The 15,261-nt window shown below is 40.9% G+C and overlaps 1 protein-coding gene across 4 annotated transcripts in view; it reads right to left on the bottom strand.

Moving 5' to 3' along the window:
• L3mbtl4 (L3MBTL histone methyl-lysine binding protein 4) overlaps positions 1 to 15,261 on the bottom strand; it is a 452,873-nt gene that overhangs the window by 257,894 nt on the left and 179,718 nt on the right. For all 4 annotated transcript variants that reach the window (XM_039084811.2, XM_039084810.2, XM_063267937.1 and 1 more), the window contains 2 exons: positions 12,283 to 12,368; positions 10,083 to 10,193 (listed from right to left, as the gene is read on the bottom strand). In XM_039084811.2, the coding sequence (XP_038940739.1) occupies positions 10,083 to 10,193; positions 12,283 to 12,368 (197 nt within the window). The remainder of the gene's footprint in view (positions 1 to 10,082; positions 10,194 to 12,282; positions 12,369 to 15,261) is intronic.

Below are 15,261 nucleotides of genomic sequence, written 5' to 3'. Positions count from 1 at the left end.
ATAGATGAAACATGAAGAAAAAAATAATCCTGAGTGAGGTGATCCAAACCCTCCCAAAGTCTAATATTGTATATTTTATTTTCTATGGATGCTAGCTTTTATGCCTTGGATATATACGTTACAATTTAGATACTCACAGAGCAGAGCAAGGTATTGAGATAAAGGGGTAACCTCCCAAGGAAAAGGGAACAGAATATATTGTTATCAAGAGTCAGGGGAGAATGGGATGGCAGGATTAAATAGAAAATAGGATGGGCAATAAGTTAAGGGAGGGTATGTGGGGAGGGACAACTATACTAAGGGTCATTTGACAGGCTATATGGAAACCTGCTAGTGTTGAACCTTCCTAAACTATATACATACATGAAAGGAATATAAATGGAACCATCAAACAGTGGGAAAGACATGTCCCAACTAGACATCTTATACTTCCAAATGAATATATTCCATTGCCAGGAATAGGTTACATCATGTTGAGTCACTAGCCAAAGCTCATGAGAATCTCCAAATATCACAGGGTACTGTGAAGGTTACCATTTGCTGTCCACAAGCTGATGGTGAGACCCAACTGTTGTATGGTGAGACTGCACAAGTACGTATCTCATCCCCCACAGAAGTGCAGAGCCTTCTTAGAGGCTTCACAGCTACTGAGTACTGTCCATGGTCCTGAAATGTACCATTCATGCTATAGGAGAATAGTGGTCATTAACCTAGCTACAAAGGCACTGACTTGTGACAATGACCGGCCTGTAGGATATGCAGGTGCCAGGGTAAAATGAATGTTGTAGGAATAATCAACCATTCCTTGGTTTGCTTCATGAGATGGAACCCATACCTGATACAGCAGGGGTGGCCTGAGATTGGATAGGCCATGAACCCAGGGGGAAAACAAAAATACTATTGTTCTGCTGAAGGAAAATAGGGGAGGGGGAGGACCCTTAAGGATATTCTGCTTTAACCATAAATCAGGGTTTCACCCAGCCCTCATGAGAGAAGCTTCTTTTTTGTAGTAGATGAGAACTAGCATAGAGACACAATTGGACAATGTACATAAAATGATCCCTGGCATTCAGCTCAGGGATCTACAAAGAAGAGGAGATGGACAGACTGTAAGAGGCATCAGTGACGGATTAACTCCAAGAAAACAGTGTCTTCGAGACACAGTAGGACTGATGCATGTATAGACACACAGAGACACATGGACTGCATAGGTTCAAGCCAAGCAGAATGCTAGATCTAGGAGGAGAAAGAGACACAGGCTCCCACTCCTTCCCAAGAAACTATGAGTGATAGATAACCTGCTGGCAAGGGAAAACTTAATTTTCTCCAGTAGAGCCTCACTGGAGAGGCTTTTGTCTCATTTTGCCTTGCTTGGGTGCTTTTTGTTTTATTTGTCTCTAGCTTATATGTTTATTTTCCATCTTTGTGGACTTTTTGGTGCATGTATGTATCGTTTATTTTAGCTTTAGTTTGCATTTTAAGGAATGAGAAATAAAGCTTAGAATTGGGTGTATGGGAAGCCGGGAAGGGTCTGGGAAGAGAAGAGTCAGATGAGAATATATTGTATAAAATATTTTAATAAAAAAGAATTATAAAAATATTAAAAAGTTTTTAAAAAGAAATAAGGAAAATATAGAATGTACTATCAGGTAACCTTGAGAATGGAACTTGAACTCATGTGAGAAGAGAGTGGAATTCTTTAGGTAGGCTCAGGACTGGAGTAGGAAGTTGAGTGTGGCCACAGAAATATCAACAATTTTGCTGATTTTCCTCTTACCCCAGAGAATGAGAATAAGATCATGAGAAGGGAAAGGCTTAATGGGAGATGGCAGGAGATTCGTTCCTTGGATTGATTTGGGAAATGGGGTGCAATGAGGAGAACAGGTTTAGGTTCTTGGATTCTAGTGAAATGAAATTTAAGACCTCTCTGAAGGATCTTTGCCCTTTCTCTCAGCCAACCAAGGTGTTGAATTTGTGCTTACAGAGAAAATTTCAAATAGACAGCTACCTAATCACCATGGCAAAAATCATCATCTCTATGAAATGAGGACTCTGAGACGACTCTCTAAAGGAAGACAGGTAGCCATTGTCTTGTACTGAACTTAAAGAGATGAGTTTGTTCTTGTTTTGTTTTTCATCCCTTTGTTCAATACAAGGTTTAATCCTGTAACCCAAACTGGATTTGACCTTGTGGTCCTTCTGTGTTAGGCTACAGACAGATGTTTGTACCATCATGCTTGGCGGAAGTATAGATTACTTATGCAACAACATAGAACTCATCCTCCGAATGTACTGGTTTTGGATGGATTTAAAATTATCTATGTATAGCTTGCATAGATACAGTGGCTCCATATAACTAGATTTCAAGGTTCATTTAAATGCTATGCTCATGTAAAACTGAGCCCACCTCTGTACATTAGTAAAAGCCCATCTGCTGCCCTAACAAAGTTAGGCTGTGCTCTGGAACACAAAGTCTATTTTCCTTGTCTTGCAGTCAGTTGAATGATTCTGAAATCAGGACGCACCTGACAGTCGGTGTTCTAACAAACAATGACAGTAACAGAAGCCATCTATCAAATCGTTGTCATTTCTCACAAGGCTGCTGCATGCACTCAGCTCTTCACGAATAAATATTGACAATTTCAAGTTCAAAAGGAGCATAATTGTGACTGGATTATCACGTTCAACTTGACTAGAAAGTTGTTAAAAACAAGTAAAGAGTCACTGGTCAAAAGCTCATATTTTCTATTTTCCTCCAAATATTATAGTCATCTTTAACTGTGACTAAGTGTCAGAACCAGACTATGTAGAATCTCCTAGAGTGCAGGGAGGGTCGACTGTTTTTAGCAAAGGCAACAGGAAGATTCTGAAGTGCGGAATCAAGGAAACCATGCGGTCTAACTTATATATTAAAGATCCTGCTAGAACTTTTGAGTTGCATGGATTTTGTTCCAGAGTACAGCCTAGCTTTGTAAAGGCAGCCATTGGGCTTTCACTAATGTACAGGGATGGGCTCAGTTTTATATGAACATGGCCTTTAAATGAGCCTTGAAATCTAAATGGGTACACAGCCTCTCCCTCTGAGGGAACTGTGTCTAGATGATAGATGCTGTTAGCTTTCACTAGGGTGGCAAGCATGGGTATATAGGGAGAGAGTGGGGCTCAGAATGCCTTATGTAGAGTTAGAATATGGTGCATGTGGTGCTTGGCACTGTATGAGAGATCTGACACACCCAGATGTTAATAAAAGTTTGTTTGGGTAATTAGGCAGACGAGAGTGTCATCAATTAAGAACACCAAGGGCAGATTCAGGTTTGCGGAAGATTTTAGCCTAGGAAACATTACCTTTAGAAATATAAGAAGTATGAAGCAGTAGTAAAATGTGTGACTGGAGCTCTGGGAAGAGTCATGGCAGTAGATACAAATGTGAAAGCAACGAGCAACTGTTTTTCTTCCACTGCAGGAGTTGCCTTTGTGGCTGCACAGTTCCCAGAAGCAATGGAGACCACAAGATACTGGAGATACTAGACTATGAGATGCTCAGACCATCTACTGAAGGCATGGTGAGTCCCAAGAGAGGATTTGTGTGTACTGAGGGTGGGGGCCGAGCTGGAGGGGTGGGGCTTCCTAAGTCCTTTGGGATTCCACCAATTTCATCGTGAGCCCCAGATGTCAGACCCAGAGCTGAAGAATTTGGTGTTCACCATGTTGGATTCCCCTTACATAGTCATTCCTTACTATGTTTTGAAACTTCTTTTTATTATAAGAACATTTATGTTCTGTAGCATTTGTCATAAGCTAGAAGCATATAGCTTGGTTTTGATATCATAGGAAATCACAGCTAAATGTTTTCCTTTAAGATGGCTGGCCTAAAACTTTCTATGTTGATCAGACCAGACTAGAACTCACCAAAATCCTCACCTGCATCTGTTTATCAAGCACAGGGGATTAAAGTCATATGCTTCTCAGTTTAGCCTAAGATTCTGGACATTTAAAATGTTAGAAATGTTACTGATCATAGGAATTGCGATATTGGACCAAATAGATTTTATATTGCTGTAAGATGATCGTCAGCCCATAGGAGCAAAGGACAGAAGGTAACAGTGGCTGAAAAGTGATACATTTGGGTGTGACGCCGACAAGGCTAGAGCTTTAGTAGCTAAGAGTTGACCATCAACTTGGTAGACTCACACAGGAGATGGGCCTTGTGTTAGGCCAGAAGTCTTTTGTGGTAAAAAAAAAAAATCAACACAACATAATATAAATCTGATCTGTTTTAAGGCACTAAACTTGCATTAATTTGCTACAGTAACTAACAACCAGAACATAATATAACTACAACTTGGAAATAAATCACGTATCATCAACTACCTTGTCAAAGAATAAACTACATCTGTGTCTATCATTCTTTTTTTTATAAGAAATGGCACCAGTTTCGGAATGGGCCGGGAGGGAAGTTGGCGAGTGTGCCTAGCCAGACGATCTTGGCGTGGCTTTGTTTGATTATTTATTTTTGAGAGACTGTCCTCCAGCATAAGAAAAGTGTGCTGCACAGCAGGATGTGAGAAGAAAAGACGATGTTCAGCATAATGAGCTAAGTGTCAGTATTAGTGAGGGCATGGAAAAAGTCAGAACAGCAGCTGGACAGAAATCACACTTCTAGAAGCCCAGCAGAACAAGGGGGAATGTGTAAGTCTCCTCTAAAATTAAGTCCAGAAAACCCTCTGGGTGCTCTGAAGGAGTGCAGTCATCCCACACTGGGCCTTGTGGGTGAGGAGTGAAAAGCTGTGCTGACAGCAGGTCAAGGGTCTCATACCTTTTGGGTAAACACAGTTTTAAATGAAAGGCCAATATAGGGTAGCGACAGTCTGACTTATAAGTTGGCTTATCCAAGCACCCATTAGCCCCCCCAATACAAACACCTTCAAGCACTTCCCTGCAGGAACATGTCTGCTTTGCAGGCGCATAATCTGTAGCAGTCCTGAGATGCTCTGAGGACCACAAAAGCCCAGAAGAAGAGCTGCAGCACCATTGTTTCACTTAAGCTTCTACCCAGACAGGGCTCTGCACAGAAAGCTGTGAACTGTTCTATTTCTAGTCTAGCTAGCCTTGTGACTCAGATGAAGCCTCCAGCCAAATAGTCATGCCAGACACTTGCCTGGTCTCTCAGGATAGCTGGTAACACGGGGCGAGCTGGATGCATGAGGGAGCTCCCGGGGAGGTTTGACAGTTCCTCTCTACTGCAGTCATGCATTTAGCTGTCCGACCTTTGTTTCTGTTCTAAGTACAATAACTTTAGTAAAAGTTGGGATGGTAGCTCTCGCCCTACATTTGTGGGTAAGAATACAGTTCTGGTTGATAGGTGAGCCCACGGTGTGAACAATTGCCCCTCATTTTGGGAGCCGGGGCTGTATTTACGCTGAAAGCCCAATTATGTATAAGAACTGTTTTGTACAGGGAACATGCATTTCTTTTTTTTACAACTGTGTTATTAATGACATAGCAGACATCATACCTTAAAACTTCTTTTACCGAAAAACAGTTAAAACTATATTGAATATAAAAAAACAAAGGTGTGATTTGGATCAATGATCAAACAGAAGAGATGGTGCAGGGACGTGGAGCTGCCTACACTGAAGATGACAACCCCTTCATCTTATGTTCCCGTCACCACGATCTCCATTAAGACAGGAGCTGCTGGATTACAGCCCACAGGTCAAACAGGGCCTGCTGCCATCTGTCCTTACTCACGCTATAAGCTAAAAGTAGCACTATCAAAAAGTTTAGGAATATATTATCACATGGGAGTATTTTGTGGAGCCCAGTTGGAGGATGGGAACATCCATCCCTTTGGATGTTATCTACAAGGACACTGAACACATGGTTTACCACAGGATCACAAATAAGAAATAGCCCCTCTCCGGCACTTCATAGGGTTCTAACCTGTGCTGCCCCTAGGTTAGAAGCCAGGGCTACAGAACCGGGGCACCTGTGTCCTGCACCATAGGTCATTGTTATTTAAACTCCCTGCATCTGCTTCCTGCGCACTACAGGTGGCTGCAAGGAGCTGTACAGGAAGTGAAGGGCAGCCCTGGACTCCTGCTGAGGTAAGCATCCTTCGCACTGTAACAAAGGCTATTGATGATGACTGCACTTCCACTAATGTGTCTTCTCCAGGTGTGACACTCCACCTTCTTCAACTTTTCTGGACATTATGGTTGACAGTGATTTATCCTTTCACCAGATTTAAAAATGATCTTCTCATTAGTTGGTCGGAATGCTTTTTAGAAGTGTCTCAGTCTTCTTCCCAAATGAAGACCGTCATCAACTGCTGTGACACAATAATGCCCGGTAATTATAAGTTTGCAACTCAATGAACGGTTGTTTTTAAAAATCAGTATCTTCTTCTATCCTCGTGTCTCAAAACCGTTTCCAGGAATATATCCCGGAAAGAAATTTTGATCTATTGCAGGACTAGATCCCTTGACAGTGAAACCAGGACTCCAGAGGCTATATACATGGCAACTGTCAAGCAAGTGAATGCTTGCTCGCTTACATGTGGATCTCTTTATGCTAATTCACCTATAGATTCATGGAAGCAAAAGTTTTCAACTCCTTAGTCTAACCTAGGTTCCAAAATTATTTCTAGTCATGAAAGTGGACAACTTACCATAAATTTCCTTGATCAGAGTGTCTTTATTTCGCTTAGAAAGACGACAAATACGTCCAGTTAATGTATTAAATATGAAAAGGCTGAGGAGGCTCAATTTATTAATGATTCAGGAGAGCTTCCTAAGACATCTATTTGGAATTCATTTATAATTTATTTCACAGCTTAGCTTCAGTTCCCACAGGGCAAATATTTATCAAATATTACTCTGTTTTAAATCCCCCCTTTGTATTTTCTCATAGACGAATATTCTTTGCCCCTGAATGTAGTCTAAACTTCCTTAAAGTACCCATCCATCTACTGTAGTTTAATGTGCATTTCCTGATAAGATGACAGTAATGGGTTTTCGGATATAGCAGAGTGCAGTGTGCAGCCAAACAAAAGAATAATTACCAAACATAGTGGCTGGCTCCAAATTGAACAGGAAGCAGCGAGTCTATCATAAATATTTATTAGAGAGTAACCATGGTAATTAATAAGTCCAGACATCAACATAAGGGGAATAAAGTGTCACCTTAATATCCAATCATGGCCAGTAAAACCTCACCACTGACCTCCTGGAGACACACAGTTGGCCAAACGGAGTCTTAGAATGAAAGCCAGACAGACAGCCTAAGAGCAGAGGGAACTGAAAGACGTGACCTTGAATCTGGCTGCAGACCACACATCTCTGAAGCAGTGATATGGTTCCACCAGCCTAATCCCTTCTTCTAGCTAAAGACAAAGCACAAAAAATGTTGGCTCTGAGTTTAGCTCTCTGAAACTATGTTGATGTTCCTTAAGCTCTCCTCATCAAACACAGAGCAGAGCGGAAAAACTTTAAAGAGTTGCTGTGGGATACAGGTGTGGTAGGACACTGGCTAGTTCGCTGGGCCTAGAGTCCAGAACGATGCTCTCATTCCCCAGCGAGTGGTTTGCTCTGTCTGTCATTGCAGCGCCTATCAGTCCTGGAGCCTTTGCTGGTGCGTTCCACTGTGGTCCCTTCATTTACTACTGTAATAGAGAAACCACCCAAGTAACTGCAAAGCTGAGCGGGTCAGAACGAAAGGTCAAACCCAGGTCAAGCTCTGGCACTTCTTGACACCTTCTGCAGAATCAGATTTCCAACGGGGAATTAGTTAGGAAAGGACAGAGAATGAGGGAAGAGTTTACACATACTCAATTGATAGAACCCCAAACTACCTTCAGCGCTCCCCTCCTCTGCTCCTCCATTTCACATGACTAATAACTATGATGGGCCAGTAATTAAAAAAATGTATTGGAAAGACAAAGACTTTGCAGGAGAAACATCACAGAATGCTGAGATCAACACACCGATTGAGGAATGTAGGGATTGCCAAGAAAAGAGATCAAAAAGCTTCAAATAGTTTCTCACCAGCCAAAGACCTTCAGCTTCTGTAAACAAGAGATCAGGGGGGGGGGGGAAACCAGCTCTCATTTTAATGCCTTTCCTCTGGAGTGACATTGAGGAATGGATTTTGAGTTAATACTCTTGACTCTTGAAGTTTGTTAGAAAATGGTCAGCTCACAGATCTCCTCTGTACCTCAAAGAGCAAGATAACTACTTACCCATCTGTGGGACTGGATAAAGGAAGGCAAGGAGTAGAGACAAGCTCTGCCAAAAATAGGCAGTGAGAAAATTTTGCCAATTGGCCAAGGTTATGTGTGAGATCTCAAGACATTAAAATATATTCCAAAACTGGTACTGGTTTTGAAAGACTGCTGCTATGTAAGGTAGGCACTTACATAAACATATTCTTATTTAACTCTAAAATCCTAAAGGCCTTCTATTATCCCAAAGACCACAGAGATGGTAGTTATGGCTTTAATACTTTCACAAGTACTTCATATTCTTTTTCCTCCAATAAGGAGAGTTTCTATGAATTACAGAGAATAACAAGAAAAATGAAATATTGCTTTGCAGTGATCAGCTAAATACTGAATGCTCAAAAGATTTTAAAATCTCAAGGCTGAGATAGTAAATGAGAAATATAATGAACTCACTCAGGGAGATAAAGTTTTTCAAATTATATTTTAAGATAATAAATAGGTTAATTCAAGATGTTCATGTAATAAGCTGGCAGCAAATAAGTGGAAGGCAGAATACATTTCTTAGGAATATCAATAAGATATTCCCTTAATAACAATCTAGATCATTTTGTATGTTATTAAAAACCAAAATGCAATAAATTTAAAATGAAAGCTAGTACCTAAACATGACAGTTATAAATGTGAATCTACACAGAGCCAATGTGAGAAGGCATGTGTTGCCACCCTGAGTGCCAGGAAATAACAATGAGCCAAAAATGAGGCAGAGATACCACACTTAAAATGGAATTTAAGATACACTGTTGACTGCAAGGTATTATAGGAGACAGCAGCTACTTGGTCCCTGGACACACTTGTTACTTTACTTGTCAGATGAACAAAGAACTCCGCCATGTGTGGGGCTCACGGGCACAGCCCCATACTCACCTCTGAATTTCATTGAACCCATGTACCTGCAACTGTATTGAGTGAATTATTCAAATTAAAGACAAGGCAAATAAAATAAACCTTCCTTTCAATTGTATCACACTGGCACCAAACAAATACATTTTTAATATAATGCCTATTTGAATCAGTTTACTTCACTGGTCTCATTACTGTGAAGACAAACTGTGCTCAAATGGAGGAATTGTTTCTAACTGTCATTCCTTACAAAACACAATGAAGCCACCCTGACAAATGCTTTCTGCTCTCTGTGAAAAGGACGGAACGATTTTAATCTTAGAAAAATTTCATTTCAAAGATGAGTCTTCCACGAGGACAACACAGAAATCTGCTTATCAGCCCCTTGACTCAGCCCTAACTTTTTGGCTACCGTGACCAAAATACATTCTGATTTTTGTTTTTTGTTTTGTTTTTTTTTTCTAATCCAAAGCAGAAAAACAAAAGCTCATAGAAATTATGACAATGATTTCAAGAAAAAAAATTGATAATGCCAACAAAAAGGAGATGAAATCTTTTTTTTTCTAATTTAAGGAAGAACTTATAGAATGTCTGAGAAAAATGCCTTATGGATCCCTCAGTCCTGGTCCTGTTCAACCCAGAGATTGCCTATTTCACCTAAAAAATACCTATGTAAGATATGCAAGGAGAGAAGAAAGCAGATGGAGGTTTTAAAGCAGCACCCTGTAGCCTTTCTGTCAGCTACATGGCCTCCTGCCTCAAGGAAACTATTTCTAATCTCTACTTGCTGAAGACAGTCAGCAAGGCTAGATCCAGATCAGCTTTTCTCCCCAGAAAAACCTTTTCTCCGGTAGAAAACTACCCTGCATTAGAATTAAAATCTGAGGAAGATAAAGTATTTCACAAGAAGGGGGAGGTGCAAGGAACGTTGGGGAGCCCGTACGATAAGTAAAGATTGTACCTTTACTCTGTAGTCATCAACGTCTGTAACGGTAGCGACGCGGATTAGCCGGGGGTTCCGTTTGTCCACAGCTTCCAACTTCAGGTTTGGCAAAAACCCGTGTGGAGCCCTCTGCAACATCACAGCACAACAGGCCATGAAGCCGGCAAGCCAGGTGCCCACTGCACCGCCCCAACATCGTGGTTGTGGTGCAAATACACAGATCTTTAACAAAATTGGGATTTAGTTTTAAGAGCACATAGGACTTTATGCGCATTCTCAAATCACTGCTATGAAAATCTCTATTAGTAGAAAGAAAAAAAATGGACATTTTCGAGATTACTATGTAACACACGGACGGATTCAGTTATGAATTTATCAATGATGACATCAAGGTTTGAAAGGTTCTTGACTACAGTCTCTCTATCCGTTTAGATTTTTTTTCCAATATCAGTATAAAATAAGATGGTTTACTACTTTTGCTAGCCATTTGAGCTGCGTGTCTTAAAAGGCAGTCCATTTATGTAGCAAGTCACTCAGAAAGATAAACACGGTGTTTTCTAAATTTAAACTTTAATATACTCTTGGAGAAAAGCTGCTTAAAAGTTCAACTTAAGAACTCTCTTAAAAATCTAACCTTGATGTAATTTAAAGCCATAAGTCCTCCTTTCATCAACTCACCTATGACTTTAGGTTTGAGCTTTAAAATATTTGGGGCCAAGAGTCCAAAATGATAAGAACACAAGCAAAGGAAACAGGATGGGGAGCCCACTGGGTGTGGCATGTGTCCTATGAACGTAGCGGTCAAAAGAGAGACCACTCCAGTGGTTTCACAGGTTTAGCTGATGGCTTCCCATCAAAAGCCATTTCACGTGAAAAGTGTTCAGCTGACTTCACGGGGAAATAAAATCACACTGAGTTCCTCAAGTCTAGCTGTGGCCATAGGAAAATAAAACTCTATTAATGTGTGAGTTATAAATAATTAAGCCATTCTCCAGGATCTGCTGAACTCCAGCACAGTTTATATGCAAGCATATTTTCTTTTGAAAGCATCACTACGCCTACTAAATGGGCTGTGTCTGTATAACTAGGTGTCTGAGAAGTTTCTTTCTCTCCCCTAAGATTGCTGTTCTCCACAAGGAACGTAATTGTTCCACATTGTAGATGCCAAATGTATATATTTGAGCTGAATCCAAGATAACCCATGACAGAGCCTAGAAGTTTTTGCAGCTAGATATTTCTTTTTTCTCTAGGAAAATCAAATGAAGGTTTGAAAAAAGGCAAGAGAGAAAGAGAAGCTACCAGACATTGGGCACATTTGCTACTGAAGCTTTGACGCCTTGAAACTCCTATAGCTTAGGACCCTTTGGACTTCTTCTGTGGACCTACACCCACCCACTAAGCCTTTTCTTAGAGAAATAAAACAGTGTTTTGTTTCAAGTCTCGTCTAGTCACCAGAATGATTTAAGGTAAGCTTTTAATCCTAGCACTTGTGAGGCAGAGACAGATGGATCTCTGTGAATTCAAGGCCATCTTGGTCTACATAGAGAGTTCCAGGACAGACAGGGTTACACAAAAGTACCCTGTCTTAGGGGAAAAAAGAGGTAAGTAGAGTCAGAGGGAAAAGTCAGAATTTGGAAGGAATTTAAAAAAAAACTGATTTAGAACACAATATTTCTAAATTGTACCACTTCTGTGTGTAAAATGTTTTACAAATTAATTTCTACCTAGTTAAACTCTGAATAAATATGTGTAAATACAAACCATAAACATCAGTATTTGCCTAATGGCTAGAACAAACATTGCCCTCATATAGAGATAAATCTGTGCTCACCAGACTCTATCCACTGTCTCACCTATTTGATTATGCTACCATCATTTTCCAAACAGTCCCTGAGAAAAGGATACAGAAAGATCAGAGTTCTCCATTCAGCTGGCCCAGAGAAAATGGGCTTCAAGCTCTCCACCTGCAGTGGCTGATGGGACCCTTTAGGTTAGCACCTCTATGTCCCTCTCTGTGACTCCAATAAGGAATCAATGTCTACATGCTAGCATGTAGGAGCAACAGGCCATAAGTGCGATGTTGCATCCTTAAGCAAAAGCAAAGCAAGCTGGTTATGAAATCATCACCTGGATTCAAGAACTAGAAACAGGTAGAGCAGCAGAGGCAGCCGGGCTCACCTGCTTCAGGGAGGTGAGGGTGGGCACCACAGGAACTCACCGTGTTAAAGGCCTTGGCGGGGACTGCCTTTGCTTGAGTAGCTTGCAGGTAGTCTGCCCAGGAAAACTTATCTGGACCAGGATAACCTGAGAAGACACACACACACACAAACACACACACACACACACACACACACACACACACACACACACACACAGGTCAGAAGATTCTTCACAAATCCCCATGTATTATGAACAACACTGTCGCCTGTATCATCAGAAGTTTATATTATTTTCCTTCAGTCTTAAGCAAACCTCTGAGAGGGCCAATACCAATGTGTGCAAGCACCTGCTGACTACTTCATGAGTTCACTCACCAAGGCCTGGTGGTTTTGCCAGGACTTGTTAGACTGAAGTGGCAGCCAAGACTCTGACTCCCAAGAGTTAGGGTCCTTAGGACTTGGAAAAAACCTAAAGTCAGCTGTGCCGTGAAGCTGACAAAAAGTTCTTTGGATGGTTTGTCCCAGCATCGTAAGGATGTGGATTACCCAAAATGCCCAGCAGACAATACTCATTCATCACCCTGTTTTGGATTTTGAGGAGAACTAAAAGAGGCCTGACACTCATCTCAGCATTCAGGACTCTGACAGGAAAGCCATTCCGAACAGAGAGCGGCACTCCCACAGAAGTCTCTATATGAGAGGGATGGGGAGATGGGGAGGGGGACATTCATTGACCACAGGTCACATGATCACTAATGATCCCTTGCTGACCCTATATGATTGCGAGCTAGCATGTGATTTCAGAAGACTTCCTCCCGGTAAAGCCTCAGCTAATGAATCTGGAAAAGGAGTCAGATTTCAGATTTGCTTTGTTCTTTAAAACAACAGACATTAGAACAAAGCTCTTGTATTCAGAGTGTCAATGATGCCAGAAGCCTCCAATGCATAATCAGCTCCTCACAATTAAAGAGGTGTGTGTGGGGGTGGGGGGATCCTTCAGGCAGAGTAACTAAATAAGCCTAGTCACAGGCTCTCAGATCTGTTACCTGGTCACCCATCTCTCCTGGATCTATCATTTGGGGAATTGCTCCTCTGGCTTTTGTCAAGACAGATACTTTGTTAATTTTCTTCTCTTTTGTTGCTGTTTGTTTTTTAAGATACTATCTCCTTATGTAGCTCAGGCTAGCCACAAACTTCCAGCTACCCTCCTGTCTTCTGAGTGCTCAGATTACAGGTGTACCTCATCCAGTTCAGAGAGCTCATTTGTAATTGTTTTGTTCAAAATAGAGCTGATTTGAAATTGATGCAGAAAAAATTAAGAAACCAGCACAACCCGGCATCTAGCGAAATCACCAAAGAGTCTGCACCACTTTTGCAAGCACCGTACCTGGCCTTGCCTGCAGTCGGCTTGGTATGAATTGTAACGGTTCAGGTCAGGTAACCCGCATCCTTGCTTTCTCCCTCCTTAACTTTGAATAAAATCTATAGTTGTTTCTGTCTTTGTTTCCCCCTCTCATTAACTACATAATGTTCCACTCAGAGTTCTTTTATGACTGACCTGACATCCTCTTACTTCATTACTGTATTGTTCCTTGTTAAAGCCTCGGGCCCCAGCTGTCCTTCACACTTAAGGTCTGCCCAGTTGATATCATTTTAGTTAATTAATTTATGCCCTGACTACCCATGACAGTGAACTACACATTTAGGATTTACCTTATTACTACCAAATACAACCATTCTTCTGGCCACATGCAATTAGTACATTTTGGAAACCCAATAAGGCATTTCTTTTTAGCATGAATTTTGCTATTGCAATTTAGCTCTATAGGGAAATCACGATGGGGTTACTGACTACCAACAATCTTTCGGATGCTTTACAAATGTCTGAACCATCTTAGATATCTGCTTGAGAGGTGATTTTGGAGATAGAGTGAGAGCACTGCAGCTATTCTTGGAGAGTCAATTCTAGGGTCTCTATCCCTTGGTTTCATGAACTGTAGTCATGGTCTCAGAAAATAGCCTCCATTGAGCATTCATTCACAAGCTTCAGTGTTAAACTTACAGCTTTTAAATGCAGAAATAAACACCTACTCTCACTGTGTTCCCCTCTAAATGCAGCCAAATATTAATAAAGGCATTTACATTTTTAGTACAAATTTATTTGTGTATATGCGTGGGTGCATGAGAGGGTGGGGCTGCTTAGAGGCACATGTGAGCAGAGTCTAAGAGACTGTGTGTGGCAATCATTTCTCTTAGGATAGAACTTAGGTCAGCAGGCTTGACATAAGGGTCCTTTACCTGCTGGGCTAGCAAAATGGCCCCAATAAAGGTATTTCTAAAGGAATGCTTAACAAGAGAGAAAGAGCCTAATTAATTGCAAAGGATGCTCTACTTAAACCCCAATGATAGGAAAGGAAGTGTAGGTGTTCCTGAGAGTATGTGTATACAATCATTTGGGAGAAATCAAAATATGTATAGCATAGAATGCCAAGGATTTAGGATGTTTTCTTCTGGGAAGAAACAGTAATTTCTGGACTCCACTGCAGTTAGCTACAGTCCTCTAGCTGGGTGGTAACTAATGCAGGTAAGGTCAAAGAAAGAAGTCGGTTTTGAGGTCAGCCACTAAATCCCCCAGCCACCATGTGCAGCCATCAGATTAGGTCATTCCCAAGGAACTGGAGAAGTCCTAGCCCCATAGCAACTGCAACTGCAACAAAACAACAAAACAACAACAACAACAACAACAACAACAACAACAACAACACATTACTAATTAGAATCAGCATGACTGTGCTGTGGGAAGAAGTAAAGGTGCTTAATGTGTTTTAAAAAAAACCACTAAGATTTTGATGTGGTTCAATGCACTAATTAGTTCACAGTAAGTAACTAACAAAAGTGCATTTATATGGAAGGAATGATGAGGAAGGAAAAATGGAAGGCAATAAAAATAGCGAGTTTTTCAGCTACAGCATTATAAATCTAATGCTATTTAAGCAAAATAATAACTCAATTAAAGCACAACTAATATGGTAATATAA

This window comes from Rattus norvegicus, chromosome 9, assembly GCF_036323735.1.
Source record: "Rattus norvegicus strain BN/NHsdMcwi chromosome 9, GRCr8, whole genome shotgun sequence".
NCBI classification, from domain to species: Eukaryota; Metazoa; Chordata; class Mammalia; order Rodentia; family Muridae; genus Rattus; species Rattus norvegicus.
This window is presented reverse-complemented; position numbering and strand designations above follow the sequence as displayed.